The sequence below is a fragment of the Myotis lucifugus genome, unplaced genomic scaffold (assembly GCF_000147115.1).
Source record: "Myotis lucifugus unplaced genomic scaffold, Myoluc2.0 scaffold_285, whole genome shotgun sequence".
Lineage (NCBI taxonomy): Eukaryota > Metazoa > Chordata > Mammalia > Chiroptera > Vespertilionidae > Myotis > Myotis lucifugus.
This window is the reverse complement of record NW_005871333.1, coordinates 1,418,852-1,439,298: the sequence shown is the minus strand read 5'-3', so window position 1 is coordinate 1,439,298 and position 20,447 is coordinate 1,418,852. Positions and strand designations below refer to the sequence as shown.

The 20,447-nt window shown below is 53.5% G+C and overlaps 1 protein-coding gene across 2 annotated transcripts in view; it reads right to left on the bottom strand.

The window, feature by feature from the left end:
* Positions 1–683: 683 nt before the first annotated feature.
* The window catches only part of BABAM2 (BRISC and BRCA1 A complex member 2), a 333,554-nt gene continuing 313,790 nt past the window's right edge, over positions 684–20,447 (bottom strand). For both annotated transcript variants that reach the window (XM_006099849.3, XM_023763459.1), the window contains one exon: positions 684–994. In XM_006099849.3, coding sequence (XP_006099911.1) covers positions 931–994 — 64 coding nt within the window. In that variant the 3' untranslated portion in view covers positions 684–930. The remainder of the gene's footprint in view (positions 995–20,447) is intronic.

The window sequence follows — 20,447 nt, the reverse complement described above, 5'->3', positions numbered from 1 at the left end:
CCCAGCTCCCAGCTCTGCTGCTGACCTGGGAGACTCTCCACAGCTCGGGGCTCAGTTCTCTGCTCTGTACACTAGGGAGCCGCAGGGGGAGGGCCTGGGTGCAAACAAGATGATTCCTGAGACCCCGTCCAGCTCCGATAAGCCACACACTTAGGACAGATGGTCCTCGGCTCTGCTCCTGGTCGGTGCAGAGCTGCCAGGTCTGAGCCCGGGTCACAGACCGGCCAGAGGTAACCCCCGAGGCCCCACTTTCAGGTGTGAGTCCCCCAGTGCTGCAGGTGCCCCAAGAGCTCTCCCGTCAGCCGAGGGAGGGGTGGGGGGAGAGGAACACACTCATCACACATTCAGCAAACGAACAACGGCCTCGGGGTCCGCAGGGGCTGTGCACACGGAGCTGTAGGGGTGGGAGGGGGTTGGTGCTGGGCCCAGTGGTTCTGAGCTGCAGCCTGGGCCTGAAACCGTGCAGGCTGGTCAGTTTGGTTCGGGCAGCGCCTTTTCCAGTGGAGGACTGCCCCAGTGGGAAATGGTGGGAAATGTAAACCACCCACCCACACACACACACACACACACACACACACACACACACACACGTTAATCTTAACACTTACAAGAGGTCTCAGGGACAAAGAATAAGGGTGTGTGCATTTATGATGTCTTACTTTCCCTGGAAAAATACCGCATCATGATTTTTGTGACTTTATTTCTTCCAAGTCAGGAAACAAAGGGAGAACTGGGGGGGCGGGGGGGGGTGTGGCTCGAGGAGCTCACCGCAGCCAGCCCCAGTGTGGGCTCCAGGCAGGCTCGCGAAGCTGCTGTGTGGGGTGAAAACGCTGCCTGAAGACGTCCAAGTGGCTTCCAGGAAGCAGCACATGTGCTGACACGCATGTGGACAGAGCAGTCTGGCTGGCCACCGCTCCAGACTGGTGTTTCCTAGAGCTTTCCATTGGCAAACGCTGCCTCCTGGAACTGAGGGACAAAGGTTCTGAAATAAGCCCTGGTGGGAAAGAGGGGAGAGGAGCTGTGTTAGCACAAACAACTCGGCAAAGGGCGGCGCGGAGCTCCCCACCTAACGCAGGACAGTTGTTATTTATTGTTCAGGCATCTTGGGCTGGATTTTCCTTCCGATACAAAGCCTCTGGCTTTTTCCTAGGGAGCTGCATGCGCTTCACGATTGTTCTGTCTGCACGGAGACTAAAGGGCCGGGCACAGACCTCCTATGAGACATCAGTACTCAGGTCTGCCTGCCGTTTCCCAGCCCAAAGGCAAGGCCTGTCCACCGACAAGCCAGAGACTGACCACCCAACCACCCGCCGTTCTCGTCGTCTGAAACATAAAGAGGTTGCACTTTTCACTCAGTTGGACCGTTAACTTCATGCAGACAGAGGGTCTAATTAAAAGGATTTCTAAGTCATCCCCGGTCTCCATTTATTCCCAACCATATATGTAGCTTGGTCTCCTGGAAAGAAGCCAGGCTGGGCATCAAGAGGACCCTCCCTCCCTGTCAGTCAAAGCCTCCTGCTGGGAGGGGCACACCTTCGGCCCTTGCCTCTCTGGCACCCAGACTGGAATCTGCAGAAACGGACCTATGCTGTACACCAGGCATGGGCACTGGGGTTGTGAGATGACACAGATATGGCACCTGCCACACAGGAGGTCTCAGTGTAGAGGAGACAGACACATAGGTAACACCAACTGAGGTGGGAAGGGCCCTTGCAGAGGTGCCAGGAGGCACCCACCTGGGGTGATCAGTGCAGGCGGAGGGGGAGCAGGCATTACAGGGGTGCCCAGGAAAGACAGCAGGGGCAGTGGCTTGGGGGCAGGGACGGCTTGCTGTGAGCTGGGAGCCAAACGCAGTAAGTGGAGGGAGAGGAAGCTAGACAGGTTGGGTGGGCACCCCATGCCTGGTTACCCAGGCTTGCCTCCTACCTCTCTCTTCCACCCCTCACTCTTGTATGAGCAGAGAAGTCACGCCGTACTTATCCGGAAGTGGCTCTCCCAGAACTGCAGTGTGAACTAGCAAGAGCCACCAAGCAGACTCGTCACCACCAGGACTGCAGAGGCCTCATGCACCTCCCCCAAGGGAGCCCGCAGTCCACTTTATTTAGGGTGCAGTTCTAACCCGCATGGCACTGCAGTTCCCGGAAAAACTCAGGGATCCTCCTGCAGGGGCGGGGGCCCTCCCTGATCACCGCCCAGTGCAGTTATGGGTGGCCCCTGCCTGCCCCCCAGCACCAAGTCAACCCAAGCCCTCTGCAATGTCACGGCTTTGCTCTGCCCTCAGTCCCACCTCCGCAGCCTCTGCAGCACTTAACCAGTGGACCCCCCCACCACCACCTCTTTCTCTTTCGAGGAGACATGAGCACCACAGAGCTCCCCACTCCCAGACCAGCTCTCCCCTAGGGTCTCCTCCATCCTGCCCTGCTTTCCACACCCCAGGCTCTGCCTGCCGACACCACCGACACCACCGGCAGCAGAGACCCACCCAGTCTGGGTCTCCAGCCCCATTCCTCCCCCACACTTCCAGTCCCGGGGCCTGCTGTCTCTCTGCCATTCAGCGTGTTTGTCCCCAAAGAAGTGCTCCCCACGCTTCGGTACTTGAAAGTGCTCTGGCCCATTTGCACTTCTGTTCCCACATCTCCCCAGGCCCTGGGGTGGACTCACCCTGCAGGTCCTCCCTCTTCCTCTCGAATGTCCCCTCCTTCCTGACACCCTCTGGCTCTCGGTCTTGTTACCTTTCAACAAAACCGCTACAGAAGCGGTTTCTCGCTGGACACAGGCCTACCTCACCTCTGTGTCACCACCGACCGAGAACCTTCACGCCCCAAACTCGCAGCCGCACTCAGTGACTTCCACTCTGGCTCCACAACACTCTAAAGGTCCCGCGACCTCCGTTACATTTTTGGGATCTTGTCCCCCCGCCCCCACCTCCTTTGAGAAGCTAAGAAAACTGCAGGTGAGTCTCCCCACTGTGATGTCTCGTGTAGCTGGGGATGTCGGGCCCTGGGAAGCCCATCACAGTCCTGAGTGTGACCTCCGCCCTCCAATCCAGCCATTGCTCTCCCCTCACATGGGGCCTTTTCCACGCTCAGGCCAAAGGCCCTGCTCCCAGCAAGTCCTCTCCCTGCACGTGGACACTGTGCCTCTCCCAGGGCATCAGTCACCTGCGTGCACGTCTCACCTGCTGGGCTGCCTGCCAGCCCTAGGAAGCGAGAGCACGTCCCCTCCCGGTGACCCCACACCTGCCACTGCGCGCTCAGCAGGCCCGTGGCGGCTGTCGTTAAGGTGACGACTGAGGGCCGCCCGTTTGCAAGCAGTTCAGGCGTGTCCACTACATGCTGTTTAAGAAGGTGAGAGACGGCACCCAGAAGCACATGAATGTTAATACTCAGGTACTGAAGAAGAAAATGTCGTCCACTCTCAAACTTTAAACTGCCAACAATTGGTGAGAAAGAAAGATCAAGCCCCTCCTTCATCCTCATCTTGCTAACACGGTCCGAACTGTCACCTTCTCTGAGACTTCAGACCCTAAGCGCTTACCCACCCCTGCACACCCTCTCCTGGTCCTCATGGGAGCCGGGATGAAGCAGAGGAGACGCCCCCTGGTGAGGAGGGGACAGGCCAAGAGACAGCGTGGAGGAGGAAAGAGCAGCCCTGGTTTTCTTGGGGAACTTCTGGGGGAAGGGGCTGCTCCTTGTGGTCAAGAGGGAGCACGCCTAACAGCAAGCTCCTTCCTGCTTCAGACAGTTCTGCAGGCTCCTGTTCTGCCCCGGGCTTTCCCCGCAGCCCTACTGCGTGCCCAGGAGGGAAGAGCCTGGAGAAGGTTACTCACAGGCACGAGACCACCAGCTTGCAGTGCCGCTCGCTCAGCGACCTCGTGAAGTCGGTTAACGGTGGGGAAATGACAACGGCTCCCAGCCACAGATAGATTTTTTTAAAGTGCTGTTTTCATTTATTTCATGTTTTTATTGGAGAAAATGGAGAGCTGCCCGAGTATATATTGCCATCAGCACTAGTTATGTGTCACCTTTGAAAACCTCTTTAACCCAGAGACAAAGTGTACGGCAAGCTCTGACAGTGCTGCAGGGTCGGCAGGGCAGGCCTCGCCTCCCCATCGGCTGGCAGAGACCGCAGGCAGGAAAGGGACCCGAGGCAGCCGGGCCCTCGTTCTCCTCACACGGGAGTTTATTTTTAGATGAACTGGAGCTCAACATGCCTTAGGACGAGGGAAGGTTCTGATCCTTTGTTTATCCCAGGCCCTTTGCACCCGGTTTTACAAAATCAGAACTCAGTGCAATGCCAGGGTCTGAGGCTAGGAGAGTAAATGGAAGGTTTTCCAGGACTTGGAGCAGGCCTGGCTCCTGGCTCAGGTCTCAGCTCGCAGGCACAGCAGGGGCCGAGCAGACAGACTCTGTGGAGCAGGGGTGGGGAACTGAGATGCTCAGAGGGTCTACTCTTCTGAGTCTTGGGTCCAGGGTTAAAGCTCTTCTCTGGGCTCATCTACAAAGCAGGGAGCCGAGCCTGGTCATCTCGGGGGCCCTGAAGATGGCAGGCTGTAATGGACGGGCAGTGTGTGTGGGCTCTGGAGCCCGCCACACCTGCTCCTTCCTGGCAGTACCTCTTGGGCAAGAGACCCCCCTTTTTAGTTTTAGCTTCATCACCTACAAAAGAGAGGAAAAATGCCCACCTTAAAGGGCAATGTTCAGGAGGAGTGAGACCTGGCCTGGTGCTGTCATAACGATGGTCAATAGATGCCAACTGTTACCGAGGGACCGAGCTGGGTCCGAGAGGAAGAGGCCGCGAGTCTGTGGGGACAGTCGGACCCTGTGTGGTGAGGTCCCAGGGTCACTGCCCTCAGCTCGGCATTCCCTGCACTGTTCACTGTCACACCGGGCTGGCAGGTGGAGGCATGGAGATAGCGGCCTCAGGGTGAACATCCAGCAGAGTCGCTGGGACACTGCATCTCAAATCCAGTGCAGAGCTGCTGGTGACACACGTGGCTTCTCAGGATTAGCCCTGCAGCGGAGGCGTCTGCAGGCCCTGCTGGCTCCTGCCACCCTGCTGGGTGCGCCTGTGAGGGGCTCTGGTCAAAGGCTTGGCCAGGGGGAATTGGCGCTGTGGACTGGAAGGCGTTTACGAATCATGGGGCTCTGACTGCCCATGGTGGGGGCATCAAAGCTGGCCTCCAATTGACCATTTTCTGGTCAGGATAGTATGCGTCACGAAGAGGAGACAGTGGGGAAGTGGAAAAAGCACTGAACCACACGGCAGAAGACATGGGTTCTGGTGCCCACCCCGGCTGGTTGGTCACTGGAAACTGGGACTCACTTTCTTCAGCTGTAACAAGATTTGTACTTGATGGTCTCTACGTGCCATCCAGCTATGGCTCTAGGACAGTGGTCGGCAAACCGCGGCTCGCGAGCCACATGCGGCTCTTTGGCCCCTTGAGTGTGGCTCTTCTACAAAATACCACACGCAGGCGTGCACGTACAGTGCGATTGAAACTTCGTGGCCCATGCACAGAAGTCGGTTTTCGGAAAGGAGATAGACGAAACAAGTATAAAAGACGAGTGTGGATGGGAGAGTTAGAAGGGGTCGACTTCAGCGAACGTACCTCAATCAGATTGAGGACGATTTTAGCAAAGGCCAGCTTAGGAGTACCCTAATTAAGTTAATAACAATGTACCTACCTATATAGTTTAAGTTTAAAAAACTTGGCTCTCAAAAGAAATTTCAATCGTTGTACTGTTGATATTTGGCTCTGTTGACTAATGAGTTTGCCGACCACTGCTCTAGGATATCCACGTGACCTTGTGTAAGCACTTGCCCTCACTGTGTCTTGGTTCTTCCTCTGTTAAATCAGGGCACTAGCCAAGCCCAGGGTCCGATGTGTTGAAAGTGGTGGCCGTGTGCGCAGTGGGGTGGTGGTTATCGCCATCATCAGGGATACTTCCGCACAAATGGGGCGGGGTTAGTGATGGGCACTGCAAAGCCCGGAGCAGAAGGTGGTGGTACCCCAGGCAGTTCCTGTGAGGGATGGAAGGCCTGGGCCAGCCCACTGCCCTCCCATGAGAGGAGGCCTGGAGTGAGGAAGCCGGAGTGAGTTGATAGGGGAAACAATGCATGAGACATTCAATAGTCCCCGTGTCTGGGGAAGGCGCTCTGGACCCCTACAGAGAGTTACAGGGAGCCGTCAGGAGCATCCTCAGAGACCTTGGGGGAGGCAGTTAGGAATTTTTGTTCAACAAGGTCTCAGCAGCAGGGTTTTCCCTACTGTAGTTAGTTTTTAATTTATTAAATGAACCTTTTCAAAAGAACAAAAGTCCATGAAGTCAACATATGAAAATTTGAATCAGTACAGCTTAAGGAAGTGAAAATAAAAACAGGCTATAAAGCCCAAAGAGGTGGACTCTGGGAAGGGAAGGAGCCGCAGGAAGCGGCTGTGCAGGCCCGGCTGCCACTCACACCAGCTCCCATCTGCCAGTGCAAAACAAGCTTAGCAGGTTCGCCAAGATGCCTGCCCGATGCCACTCCGACCCCAGGGCCCCCCGAGCACATCTCACAGAAGCACGGCTGTGTGGAGGGCCCTGTGGTCTTGCCGCCTTTAGCCTCGCTCATATAGGACCTGTTATTCTGCAAGGGCCTAAACAATTGCCTTCTTCCAAAACAGGAGCAAAAGTAGACTCTCTGGAATTCAAAAACACTTTTCTCTGGACAATCACAGATGAGCCGTATGCTGTTGGCCGGAGTCAGGCCAACGTGGTGGCGGGGCAGGCGGGAGGAGTGGTTCGAAGACACGACCCTCATTGTCAGGAAACCAAGAACATATTAATCAAGTCAGAATTCATTTTGGCAAATAGAGGCAAGTTCCCAAACATTCAAGGCTCATTTCTTTTTCCAGTTTTCTTCTGCAGCGGTGACTTAACTGGCACATGTTTTCAATCAGTCATATGAAGACTGATTGTGGTCTGCAAATCAAAGCAGTCCTGTAAATAGTGAATGACAAGCCCCGCTAATCATGCCTCGTGGTCTAGTCCTCATTGTCATGAACGGCCACTGCAAATACTGACTCACTTGGGGTTCCTCTCCCCATGTCAAAGGAGGTCATCCTTATAATAGGTCTCTATAGAGAGACTGGTTCTACTTCAGGGCCCTTCACCCCAAGCCCCCCGAAGGCCTTGTGCAGACTGCCCACACCTCTGGGCGGCCTGGTGAGCCAGTGCCTGGTGCAATGGGCGCTTATTTTGCAGCCATGCCCGAGCGATGTCAGCCTGGCACTGTAGTGTGGGCTTGAGGAACAAACAAGTGCTTGTAATGAGCACACGCCCACAGCCTCCCTAAATGTGCCAACCCCTGAGCAGGCCGGGTTCATGTTCAGGGGTCCAAACTTTCAAATCAAGAACATGGACACGCGACGCAAAGGCTTGGTCTCATACTGAGGAGAAAATACCCCAAGCTCGGGGTCCGGCGGCGCCCTGGTCCTGAGCTGGAACCGACCTCCCCTCTGCTGGATTCCAGGCACGCGGCCCCCACCTCGGCCCAGACGGTCTACTCTGACCTGAGATGTAGAGACTGGTGTCTAGACTACATCTTATGCAGCTCGGGCTCCTCGCCGGCCATATGGCTGTGATGAAGTCTCAGTATGTGTTGAATTAAATCAAGAGCTGTTTAGGAGAAGTTCAATAAACAACCAACTGGGATCCAATCTAGACATCAAAGAATTGGGATGAAATCTGGCTCCTTCTAAATCATAGGGTATTTTTAAATGCTTTTCTAAACTGGTCAGATTACCCAGTAGTTCTCTGTCCTGAGGTACTCCACGGAGTCTCCCAAGCCCGGCCAGTTCCTTGGGATACAGCAGCTTGCGCCCACTTCCTCAGCTGCAGGGCCAGGCCTTGCTCCCAGGGCTGCCAGCACCTCTGCTCCCGGGCATCCCTGGTGCAGTGTAAGAGCAGGAGAGGAGGGCAGAGAGGGCCAGCCGGCCACGGGAGAGCGAGGGGCAGGGGAGTCCTCCCAGGCTCCTTGCTCTGGGCTCCATCTCTGTGCACGCTCTGCCATCCCAACCATTCCCCACACCAGGAGAAGCTCCGGACGGCAAGACCGTGTCACATCCATCCATCTCTGCACCCCGGCTTCACGAATACTACCCAACACACAGCCGCTCAATAACTAGTTCTCAAACGAACGTAAACATTTGGCTCATTTAAAGACAAACGTAGAATTATAGAATTTTGTAAAAAAAAAAAAAAAAAAAAGGAAAGAAAACTCAGAGTTCACATTGTCCAATCAGTACAGGGAAGGGAAAACTGAATATGGCTCATAACAGTGACAGGTGTTAGCACAGATCCCCTCGTGGGCACCTGAGGGAGAGTATGGGGCCGGTTCAGCCTTGGGGCCCCATGCTCACCTTCCTTAGGGCTTCCCAGCAGGTGAATTTCAATTTGGTGCATGAATGAATGAATGGATGAATGAACGAATGTCCCAGGGGCTCACTGAAGGCCCCAGAGCTAGTAGGCACAGTCTGAGCCAGTCCTCCAGTCTCCTGACTTTCAGGCTGATGCTGTTTTCATCAAGAACCTACCAGATGAGAGGCTGAGAGGAGGGGGCGACAATGTGGCCACTGAGAAAGGTTGGACCTGGATGTGTGTGTGGGGGGGTCAGCTAAGATGATGTCATGCACCTGGCTGGGCTGAAGCCAGATAGTGGGTACAGGGGACTAAGGAACATGGTGCTGCCTGGGCCAGGGACCCCAGAGCAGAGGGGCAGCCTATGCTCATTTTGTCTCCCCATCTGCGCCTCCCAGGTGTGCCTCCGGTGGCAGGTAGGTTGGCAGCGGGCACCTCAAGTCCTCTGCTCAGTCTGCCCAGGGCTGCACGAGCAGGAGCTCAGCATAGGTTCCTGCTGACGGCCACACATATGCCCGGGCAGGATGCTGCACAGGCCCGGCCGGGAGAAGGGCTCCTCCGCAGGCCACCTGTGCTGGACCATGAGGGAGAAGCTGCCGCCTGTCCAGTGGTGGTGAGTCACGGCCAAGATCACAAATTACCCTTGCCGTCTTAGTCAGCAACAGGGGAAAAACCAAAGGATGAGCCTCAAAGAGGAAGTGCTAGGGTCCCAGCAGAGCTGACCATGCGGAGTGTGGGTCCCGACCACTGTGGGGTCCAGGCCCCAAGTCACACTCTGGCGGGAGGTGCCCAAGGCCTCTGCTCAGCCTTGCCAGGCACCTGCCTCCACGGAAGAGCCAGGCCCCCCAAGGGCTGATGGAACATGTAGGGGGCCATCTCTTCGGGGCACGAAACCACCCTCTCCTTCCCTGAGAGCCTCTCTGGCTTCTGTGTTGTTTGCTGGCTGTCCCTTGGTCTCTCCCCTGGACTCTCAGCATCCAGAGGCTGTAGCTCATGCCGCCCGCAGCGCCTCGGGCCCCACCTGCTGTCTTTTGGGCACAGCGTTTGGTCACTCCAGCACTCTGGGTACTCGCCCTCCTAGCTGGGTGCTCACAGATACCCTGAAGGTCCCGGGGAGGGGCACAGGATGGCATGGTCCCTCTTCTTTTCACTGTAATCCCCCGCCTGGCAGCTGAAACAACCTCCCCAGACGCCTGGCTCTGGAGCTTACAGGTGGAAAAGCAGCAACTCCAGATAAAGAAACTGCCAGCGGCTGCCCTCCCTGCTGGTGTCCCGGCCCCTGGGGGCCAGCTGGGTGCTGTTCCACGGCAGGCTGGCAGGAGGGCTGGACTTGGGCAGGTGGAGGGCCCGTATACCAGTTATAGAGGGGGCAGGAAGGAAGGACAGAAAGGAAAGGAGGATCATACATCCACGGTGGGAAAGTGATATCCGCACCTGGTATCAACAAGGCCTGTGCAAACGACGGGTGTAACCCACGAGTGTTGTGAAATCGATTTAGTGGGTCCCGAACAGCATTGAAATCGAGTCAAATAGTAGCAGAGTACATCACATGTGGCAAGGAGACATGTTTTTGTGTGAAATGTTTGTTTCCGTTACATACACTGGATTAGGATAGAAAATAAACGTCTTCCTGTGGATTGTGGTAAAAGTCTGGACGCTGGGAGCATAAAGGAGGGGAGGTGCCTACTACTCGCCAGCCCTCGCTGCCACCAGTGAGGTATTATTGGCTCTCTTTTTGCCAAGGAGCAATCTGCGATGCAGAGATGCAGTTAACTCGGTGAGGGTCGCACACCGGGTGGTGGCAGAGCTATCTGTGACCCAGCGCTGCTGGACTTAACGCGCACCTCCTTCCTCACGGCCAGGATCTCCATGGAGGGAGCACGGGAGTGAGCGGGATCCACACCGAGTCACACTGCTGCCTGCGCATCCACACAAGGAAGGAGGGACATAAGTGGTATCTAATTTTTTTTTTTGGTGACCCTCCCCCTCCCAAACAACATCTTAGCTGGTTTTTAGTTTCCTCTATTAGATCTGGAATTACCAACAGCCTGGGAGTGAACTTGGAGAGCTGTTTACTGTCAACTCCTGTTACACCCACACTTGCTCTTACAACCCCTTCTACATGGTCCGCCCTCTTGTAGGTTTGCGCGTCGGAGGTGGTGACGGGTGTGTTGATCCCTCTCTAGGAACCTGCGTTGGGTGGCTTTTCAGTAGAATTACGACTGTGGTAACAACGGACCAAAGGGATGAACCTGGCTCCCTCTCTCTCGCTTGCCCATCTGGTTCGGGAAGCACTAAGGCACCTGGAAGAAGGAGCCTCCGAGGGGCGGGGAGAGGGGAGAAAGAGCAGGATGGGCAGCGCAATTCACCAGGCGCACGGAGGCACCGTGCGTGCCCTCCAAATGCTGGGCCCCAGAAGGTCCTTTAACATGGGGAGTCACGTGGCATCGCAAGACTCTCCAGGTTGCTGAGCACTACTGCATCATCAAGTGCTCTAAAATGGTAGGTGCTGTTATCCCACGGCACTGAGCTGTGGCCTAGAACTGGGGGGGCCTGACTTGTGCTTCTGGCTCACTTGTTACCCCTATGTGACCTGGTGAGCATTCACCTCGCCGTGTCCCAGAGGGATGGCTCCCTAGGTCACTGCCAGGTCTAATATACTATTATCCTTGTTCTAATTATTGCTGTGGTATCAATCCAACCACTTTAGCCAGAGACAGTTCCTAAGTGGAAGCAATAATTAATAATGACCTCTTTGCCGTGCTTTGCTAAAGGTGTTCCCTCAAGAGTGTTAATAAGCCTCGTCAAAGACATTGCACACGTGTGAGGTTTCCATCCCTCTCCCCTTTGTCTCCAGATAGGACCCCAAGAATAGATGGCCAACATCCATCTTGGCCATGTTCCTTCCACCCTTCAGACCAGCGACAACCACTCACTCATTCATGCTTAGCTCCTGTGCCAGTAAAGGGCTGGCTCCTGCAGGGGCCAAGGAGTGAACCCAAGCAGGGCCTGCCCTCAGAGGACACACACACCTGACTCCCAGAGCAGGGAGCTCCTGCTAACCCTGGCCAGGAGTCGGGGGTTCACTTTCCGTCATGGGCCAGCTCCTCGCCAGCTCCTTCTCACCACCATTGCTCTGAACAAGCAGAGCAAGCTTTCTGCCTGGGGTTCACTTTCTTTTCTGCTCAGAGCTAAACCAGGGCATTATCCAGCAGGCCAGACGTCTAGCACCTTTAATGACAATAATAATAATTTGCATTTATACAAGGCCTTTCATCGGGGGATCTTAAAGTGCATCACAAACAATAATTAATTCCCTTTTGCAACTCTGGGAACCAGCTAAGTAGGAGTCCCTTCACTTTGCAGGTAAAGGGTACTTTCCTGAACCATGCAACATGTTGGGGGGCTCCCTACTTACCCCAAACCTACCCACCCTCAAAGCCTGGCATGAGCACAGCAGGCCCTCCACTGAGCCTGCCAACCCCAGCCCGCAGTCCTTTGTCCTGCCTCTGAAGCTCCATAGCGTGACCTGCTGAGCCATTCATTTTGTACGAATGGGAGACGTCACCGTGAGAAGAGATCTCAGGACCTTGTCCAGGACAGGACTTGCCCCAACAGCACTGCTGAGGGGACCTCCAGCCTCTGCCTGTGGATCCTTTGTAAGGGACAGCTCATTACTTACAGGCATTTCTAGGTTATAAAGTTCTTCCTTCTCCTGAACTGAAACCTGTTCCCCGGAAACCCCCACCCATGGGCCTTCCTTTGCCTTCTTGAACAAACAATCCTACCTAAATTGCCTGCGGTTGCTGGTCCATTTCTCTTGTATACACACTGTTGACTTCTGCGATCAGCCTTGGGCGGAGGTTCAGTGGGGCCTTGTGAACTGAATGTGTGTGAGGGGCAGCTGGGCCGCCATCACGTGCTCTGGGCTCCAAGGCCAGGCTGCCCTCCGAGCCACGGGCAGGTGCTCGCCGAGTGCTGCTGCTCTGGGCCCCTGGAGCCCAGCGTTGAATGTAGTTCAGTAGATTCCAGAGGCTTCTGTGTTCCTCTCTGAGGGCTGCACCTCAGCACCACAGCAATCCCCTAATTTTCTGCTGATGGACTGACTAAATGAATAACTAACCTTCTTTCTTTCCTAAATCTGTTCTTAAGTCCAGGCAATGACTGTTTGCAGGGGCCCGTTTTGGAGGCTAAGCCAGACAACTTCTTTGGTTCTTTCTTCTTTTTGTACCCTTTATTAGGATAAATTCTTGGTGCTAAACCTCAGAGGGATGCATTGATGCTGAGCCGAGAACCAACATGAGGACAAGAGCTCCATGATCTTCTCCAAGGAGCTAGAGGCAATGGAGGCCTCGGGATTGGGGCAGGCCAGAGGGCAAATGAAATCCTTTGTAATTTTATTTCAAAAAGCCAGATCTCCTGAGGAGACCAACAACTCCTTGCTAGTGGCTTTATGCCTCTGAAAGACACCGCCCTCCCTCTGCCAGGAGTCCTTGGTTCGGGTGAGACTTTTCTCAGGTGGCTGACCCTGGAAGGAATTCCCAGTGTGCACAGGGGGCTAGTGTCTTCCTAAACCTTGCGCCTTGGGAGCATGGGGTCTGGCTTGCTTTGATTTCACATGATTCCTGCTTTCTGGCTTAGAATCAGGAGTGATCATTTTTGGCTTAGATTTGGTCTGGGTCATTGATCTGGGGGATCCTTGGGAGGAGAAAAATAGAGTATAGAGGGAGCCTGCCGGGGTCATTCTGTGGCAAGGAGAACGCCCTGCAACCATTCCCACCCAATTCCGAGGGAGGAGCATGACTTTGGAGTCCGAGAGAACTGAATTCCAGTTCGGCTCTGTCACTTACTACCTGTGTGTCCTGGAAAGTTGCTCCCTGAGTCTCCATATGTTTCTCTCCAAAGGACCCAGAGGACTCATGGGGTATTTATTGTGAGGCAACAGGCCAGGCACATGGTAAGAACTCAAACCACATTCGTTTCCTTTCCTCCCACCCTCCACTCCCGCCTCATAGCTACATCAGCACACTCTGAGGAACTCCCACGTCACATTAACTCAACAAACATCTATATAATATCTCCTGTTTACGAGGGCGGCCTGGGACACTGGGACCACTGCCTGACCTAGTAAGCATTCAGTAGTTGTTGAATGAGTAAATGAATTAACTTCATACTTCGTATTTCATAATATGCTTTTAAAATTACCTCGTTTTAATTCAAGCAACAATCTTGTCTATGAAAGAGGCATGTGGTAAAGGCCGAGTGGGGCCTGGATCCGAGCTAGTGCCCAGCGATAGCACATGTCTGCCCTGGAGGGTCTTCTATGCCTTCTGTGGCCACAGCTTGGAGCAGAAAGGGCTTGGCTCTGCGGTTCCCATGTTCCAATAGGAGGGCCCTGGGACCCCCACATTCCACTAGAAGGGCCCTGGGGCCCCCGCGTTTCACTAGGAGGGCCCTGGGGCCCCCGCGTTCCACTAGGAGGGCCCTGGGGCCCCCATGTTCCACTAGGAGGGCCCTGGGGTTCCCACATTCCACTAGAAGGGCCCTGGGGCACCCACATTCCACTAGAAGGTTTCTGGGGCCCCCACATTCCACTAGAAGGTCTCTGGGGCCCCCATATTCCACTAGAAGGGCCCTGGGGCCCCCATATTCCACTAGAAGGTCTCTGGGGCCCCCACATTCCACTAGAAGGGCCCTGGGGCCCCCACGTTCTACTAGAAGGGCCCTGCTGAGTCCTGCTCCCAACCCCCTGTCAGGCCGTAGCATCTGTAGCTAAAAGTGAGGGGCATATTATGAGTTTGGTGACTCAGAATGGTAAGTTTTTAAAATAGAAAACATATGCTAACCGGGGAATTTCTTTCCCTCAGGCCTGGGCCCCTGGTGCCCCGCTAGCATTCAGGCCTAATCCCCATGTGGACTCCACTGGGCTCCCACCAGCTTTCCCCACAGGGTACAGCTGCACTGATGCCCACATCCCACCCTCCAGCCTCCCTCTCCTGTCTTTTAGGGCACAGCGAGAAGTGCTTTTGTCCACAGGACTCTCACTGCTCCTTAGCATGATGCCTGCACATAAATTTTAGGGGCTCAAAGCCATGGCAAACTACATTCCCTCTTGTTCCCAGTAGCCTTTCAGAACCTAGAAAGGGGACTGGAAGCAATGTTGACTCCTTGGCTCCCATGGGCTCCCAGCCTCTCTTTCTTCCCAATTCTCCAGCCTCTGAACTGCTGGGAACCGCTGATAGATGCAGAATGAAAAGGGTTGGTTTAGGAGTCTTTCAAAATGTGCCCACATGGCTGGCCCCAGTACAGTTTCCAATGTGAGTTGAGAGGTGGAAATCAGATCTGACCACAAAGCCGTCTCACCCACGGAGAGTTCATAACAGCCTTCTCAAAACCGCTCTGACAACACAGCCGGCCGAGCGGGGTGTCCCGGCAGAATGTCGTCACTGCACACGCGGGGCAGCGGGTAACCCAATGCCACAGGAGTGAGGTCAGTCCCACCACTGTGAGCTTGTCTGTTCTGGACATCTTAAAACACAGTTCTCTGTGCTGCTAGCATGTCACCTTTGAGATATAACTGTGTGGAAAATCATGTGCACTCCTTAAGCGGAGCCAGTTTGAGGTCAGAAGTTGGCAGAGGAAAGCCAGGCCCTAAGCTAGATCAGGGCCCACGGTGACTGCTGGGAGAGGCCCAAGTCTCTGTGATCCCGGCCATGGGCACTGTCTTCCAGCCTGAGACTCTGAGCCAACCTCCTGCTGCCGGGCTGCCGAGGGGGACCAGCCCAGGCGGCTGTGGTCTCAAAACCCAAGGCCAAGCAGCATTAACCTGTTGTTGGCCAGCAAGGCCCCTGTGAGAAGACCCACAGACTTCCGGGATACCAGGGATCGGGAGGAGCTGCTGCATTTGGGGGTGCAGCTGCTGCCCTGAGAGCTAGCCCTGCTCCACTCGCTAAGCTGTGTGCTCTCCCAGGGCTATGTGCCCACAGGAAGAGACGGGGTTTTCTTACCCAAAGATATTAGTGGAACTCTGCACCAACTACAGGGGGCGCCTTTTACTAGTTTGCACAAATGTTCGCTATAGGCCAGGGTGCCCTGATAAGAAGACTGTTCAAGTCTGCACTCCAGCTTCCCTCTAAGTATCTGCAATGTGGGTCTGGGATGCCTGTAGCTGGGATGCAAATTTTATAAATTAGAAGATTAGAAAGATTAGTTCTTTCCTAGTCTCTGCGTTTTTAAGGCATCTTCAGGACCCCTTCTTGCATTTCTTTTTAAAATATATTTTAACTGATTTCAGAGAGGGAGGGAGAGGGAGAGATAGCAACATCAATGATGAGAGAGAATCACTGATCAGCTGCCTCCTGCACGCCCCACACTGGGGATCGAGTCCACAACCCAGGCATGTGCCCTGACCAGGAATTGAACCATAACCTCCTGGTGCATAGGTTGATGCTCAACTACTGAGCCATGCCTGTCGGGCCCATTCTTGCTCTTCTCATCACAGCCACCCTCCTGCCCTGCCACTTAGAACCATTCCTGCCCCATCCCACTGCTCAGACTTGGAGATGGAGGCACACAGACAGGGTGCGGTGGGTTTGGGCAGCCATACAAGTTCTCAAGGCAGCATTTCCTGTCATGGGCATCAAGCAGACAAATGAGCGCTCTCTTCCATGTAGATACAAATGTCCCACCCTGAACCATGCCACTGAATGCAGTCAGACCTACATAGCCGGGTGCCTTTTTTCAAAACTGGCGGACACCACAGATACAGTCATCAGGCCAATAAACAAATACAGACATGCAGCAAAACAAGCCCCCACCCTTCATGGATTCCTACAATCTGAAAGCATGCTTGGATTGTAACTACCACGAGGAAGAGAGCACCCCTTTTCTTTGGCCCCTTAGTCACTTCAGGAGCTCTGGTGGTAAGAGAACTGCCACAAGTCACAGAAAGCTGGCTTTGAAAACCCTAAAGATTATCTAATCCAGGGATCAGCAAACTTTCCGTAAAGAACCAGATCATAGGCATTTCCACTTATTGTCAGAGCGATTTTGAGAAGGCCGTATACTGCCTCTACAATTCTCCCTTGTAGTGATAGCAGCCATGCTCCATAAGTAAGAGCACCGGGTGTGGCCGTGCTCCAATAAAACCTTATTTATAAAAACAGGCAGCTGATGATATGTGTCCTTAGGCTACTGTTCGCCAATTCTATCTTGTCCAACCCTCTATTTGCAGAGGAGTGAAGTGATCCCTTCACTTCAGGATGCAGCCAAGACCATCCGAGACCAAGCCCTGCATGGCTGGGCAGGAGCAGCAGAGAAGCTGCGGGGGGCTGGAGCCTCAGTGCGGAAGGTCAGCCCAGCCATGGGCTCACTGCAGGTGGAAAACCTCAGGTTAACACCCCACAGGATCGGGAAAGACAACCACCGAGACGTAGCCATGGGTTACATCCTCCTCAGTATGTGTTGCTGCTGCTCATTCATCAGTCAGATCAGGCAGTCTTACCATGTCCCTGTGGAGGCTGGGGAAAGGGAAGCGAGGGCCTGGGAAGCACTGGCACCTGCCGTGAACACTGTGAGAAGAAACAGCAGCCAAACCCCGAACAGGGCATGAGTGGTCAGAGAGGACGAGTGCTCTCATCCAGGCTGAGAACAGGTTGTTTCGGCTATCCAGCATTTCCAAAACAAGTTTTCTTGGTCTCATGACAGGTTGTGGCAAGAACAAGAAAATAAAGAGTGGAAGATCCCATGATCGCTGCTCCGGGCTTCCACGTGGCTGGCGCTGCTGCGCAGCAGGCTTGCCTTCAGAGTGTGCAGATAAAGCTGGCCTTAGGGCTGATGCCTCTCCGCTAGTGATACCATTAATATGTGATTCCCCCAAGAATAATCATTCTAGTCTGGGAGGAATAAGTCAAAGTCACTCTTAAGCCCAAGGGCGCCATTCTGCTCACACTTACACGCTGCTTTGTTTTCATTTTCACCTCATGTAATGTGGCCAATTATGCCTCTGAAACAGAGGTTACAAGCCATCTGCTCTGAAGTGGATTTTTCCATCTCAACCACAGAACGCCGGGTCAGGGTGGGGCAGAGATCAGCAAGGAAGCCCTATGGGGAGGGCCAGGATCAAGCTGCCTTAGAAAGTGCCCTGAACGCCCCGCTGCAGTGATGGCGCCCTCGGGGGCTCAACCAACTCTGCCTGCAGGCGAGGATGAGTCAAGTACAAACTGCACGTGGCAGTGCCAAGGACACGCAGGCAAGTGGAGATCTGGAAACCACGGCTACCACGTAATCCAGAGAAAAGTTTCAGAATCACCCGAACAAGTGTGCTGGGAATTCTCAGACACGCCAAATTATTCCCGAAAACCCAGACTCAAGTTCAGACTCGAATTCTGAATCGCTGTGTGACCTTGGGCACAGACATTCCTTCTCTGGGTCTTTGTTTTCATTTCCAAAGTGAGGCTGCGGGACTGTCCTTCTAGCTCCAATACTGTGACCGTTAGACTCACCAGAGCAGAGAGCATTTGGTCAGCTACCTTCATGCCTGCTGTGGCTGTTGCAAGTCACTCCCACCACAAGGGACAGTTGAAGAAACCCTATGAGAGGGGCCTTGCTCTTACTCCATGACACAAGTCGTGCTCAGACCCTGAAGCATGTCTCCATTCTGCCACCTGTCTGAATGCTCTGAAGAAAGAGGGCCAGGAATACGTGACCACTGGTAAGAAACATCCAACGCCTCTTTCCCTGCCCCAACACACACATGGACGGGTCCCATCCGCATTTAATGTCGCTACCCAGCAAGTGACCCGAAGGCACTGCTGGAGTATGCTATCAGGCCTTCACACCTGAGAGAAAGGCTAGGAAATGAATGAGTCTTCCTTTCCCATTCAGTCAGACAGACTGTCCTACTGATTCTGGAACTGCTCTCCGTGCCGGATGCCACCTTAAACTTCAGATAAACAACAACTGATGTTTCAGTATAAGTATGTCCCAAACACTGCATGAGATATGCTTATACTAAATTATTGATTGTTTATATGAAATTTAATACAACTGGGCATCTGGTATTTTTAATTCCTAAAACTGGCAATCCTAGCTCTGGAGAACAGAGTGGGTTCTTAAAGTGCAGGGCACTGAGGTGGCAAAAAAGGGGAAAGGGCCCAGGACAAAAATTCTTTGATAGAGTTCCACAGGCGTGACCAGAGAACTCAGTTTTTACTGCCTTTCTTAATATTTCCAACGCCAAGAGGACCTATTATGATTTACATATCTCCACCAAGGCAGATCACTGTATCAACACATAATTTGTTAATTTAAGAAAAACCTTATTGCCTCCATTTAAAAAAAGGATAGAATGTCTTAGCATGGCAGTTAATAACAACAGTTACTGTTAATTGAACACCAACAAAATGCCAGGCTTTTACAATCATTTTCGCATCTAACACCCACAACCCCTATAAGAAAGGACTGTTACTAGCGTCTATGAGGTAACAAACTACTACTAGAAAGTGGTAGGACCTGGGCGGAGTTCTGGCTGGTTCGATCCAGAGCATGTTCCCTCTACTCTTCAGTGTATCCCGGCCTTAAGGCCCTCTGATCCCCCTGGCAGGAGTCTCCTCCATCCATCACTGCACATCAAATCCTACCCGTCCTCCATGTCAGCTTCCCTCATCTCAGAAACAGACATCATCTCCTTCCCTCAGGACTCCTATGTGCTTCACCTGCACTTTGCAGGCACTGCTGCCTTAAGAAAGAGAGTTACTTAACAGAATTTTCATCCCACCTCTACTGCAGTGAAGGCAGGGACTATGTCCAAGACATCACTGAGCATGGTCCTAATACCTGCTATGAATTCCAGAATCATCTGCTTCATGAAAGAATGAATGAATGGGAACGTGCTGTGACCTGGGCAGAATCTAATCAGATCCACACCGGGGCACACCGAACCCGAGTGTCAGCCGAGGCAGGGAGCCCAGAAACTCCAGCTCTCAACAGACAGCTGGGCTCAGGTGCTGGCGAATTTGGGATAACTTCCTCAATCTGAGGAAGAGAGAGCATGATGAGAGCAGAATGCCAGTCTAAAGGTTAGGAAACCCGATGTGTATTCTCAGTTGCTGTGCTGAGTTACTCTGTGACGTGGACATGCCACTTCACTCTGGGGGCCTCAGCTTCATATGTAAAATCAGTGGACGGCAGGACCTATTTCATGGGCTGTTATGAGAATCCCAGGAGGTAAGCCGTGCGCAGCATTGACAGCCGTGCTGGTGCAGTGTAAGTGCTCAGCACACATTTATTATTACCATCTGTAAGACGGTCAGGAGGGACTGGCCAGGATGCTCCATTATCATTTATTTTGAGAAAAACAACATAATCTTGCCTTTACATATATGTTCCCACAAATGTCATTATCTGGACAACTGGAAAAATGACAGGTTAAGGATGATCAGATCCCTAAGGTAATCAGTAATGGAAACTTCTGGTTTTCTACCTTTTGATTTTGGGGTTAGAAGAGTCACAGAGCTTCCTGCTCTGCAACTGGCTTGCACTCAGTGGGCTGAGTAGTTAATGCTGTGGCCTCTCCACCAGGACGGACCATCCAAAGTCAATCACAGCCTTTGTGAGGGGGGCTCTTCAAAATGAGTGGGTGAGTGTTAGCACCTGGAGGGCAGCAACCTCGGTGTGTGTCTGCGCATGTGTGGTGGTTCCCAGTGCTTTACACATACTTTGTACACAGTGTATACCACTCTAACATGTTTGCAGAATGAATTACTAGCAATAACAGCACTGCAGACACCACTGTCACAACTGATTCCTATAATCACGACTGTCCTCAACCCTCTTCTCCCAGTGGCCACGGCAACTGCTGGCGGCTCAGCCCTAACCAGCAGGGCACACGAGCAGATCACGCTTCTCCCCAGAGGTGACTGGATTAATGACTACCCTAGACCTGTCCAGCCTCACTTCTGCTTTCTTGGTTTCCATTTTCCATTAGGCATGACTAAGTGCCAGGGCTCTGTCTGGGCACAGGAGTCACTGGAATTTTTTGTCCTC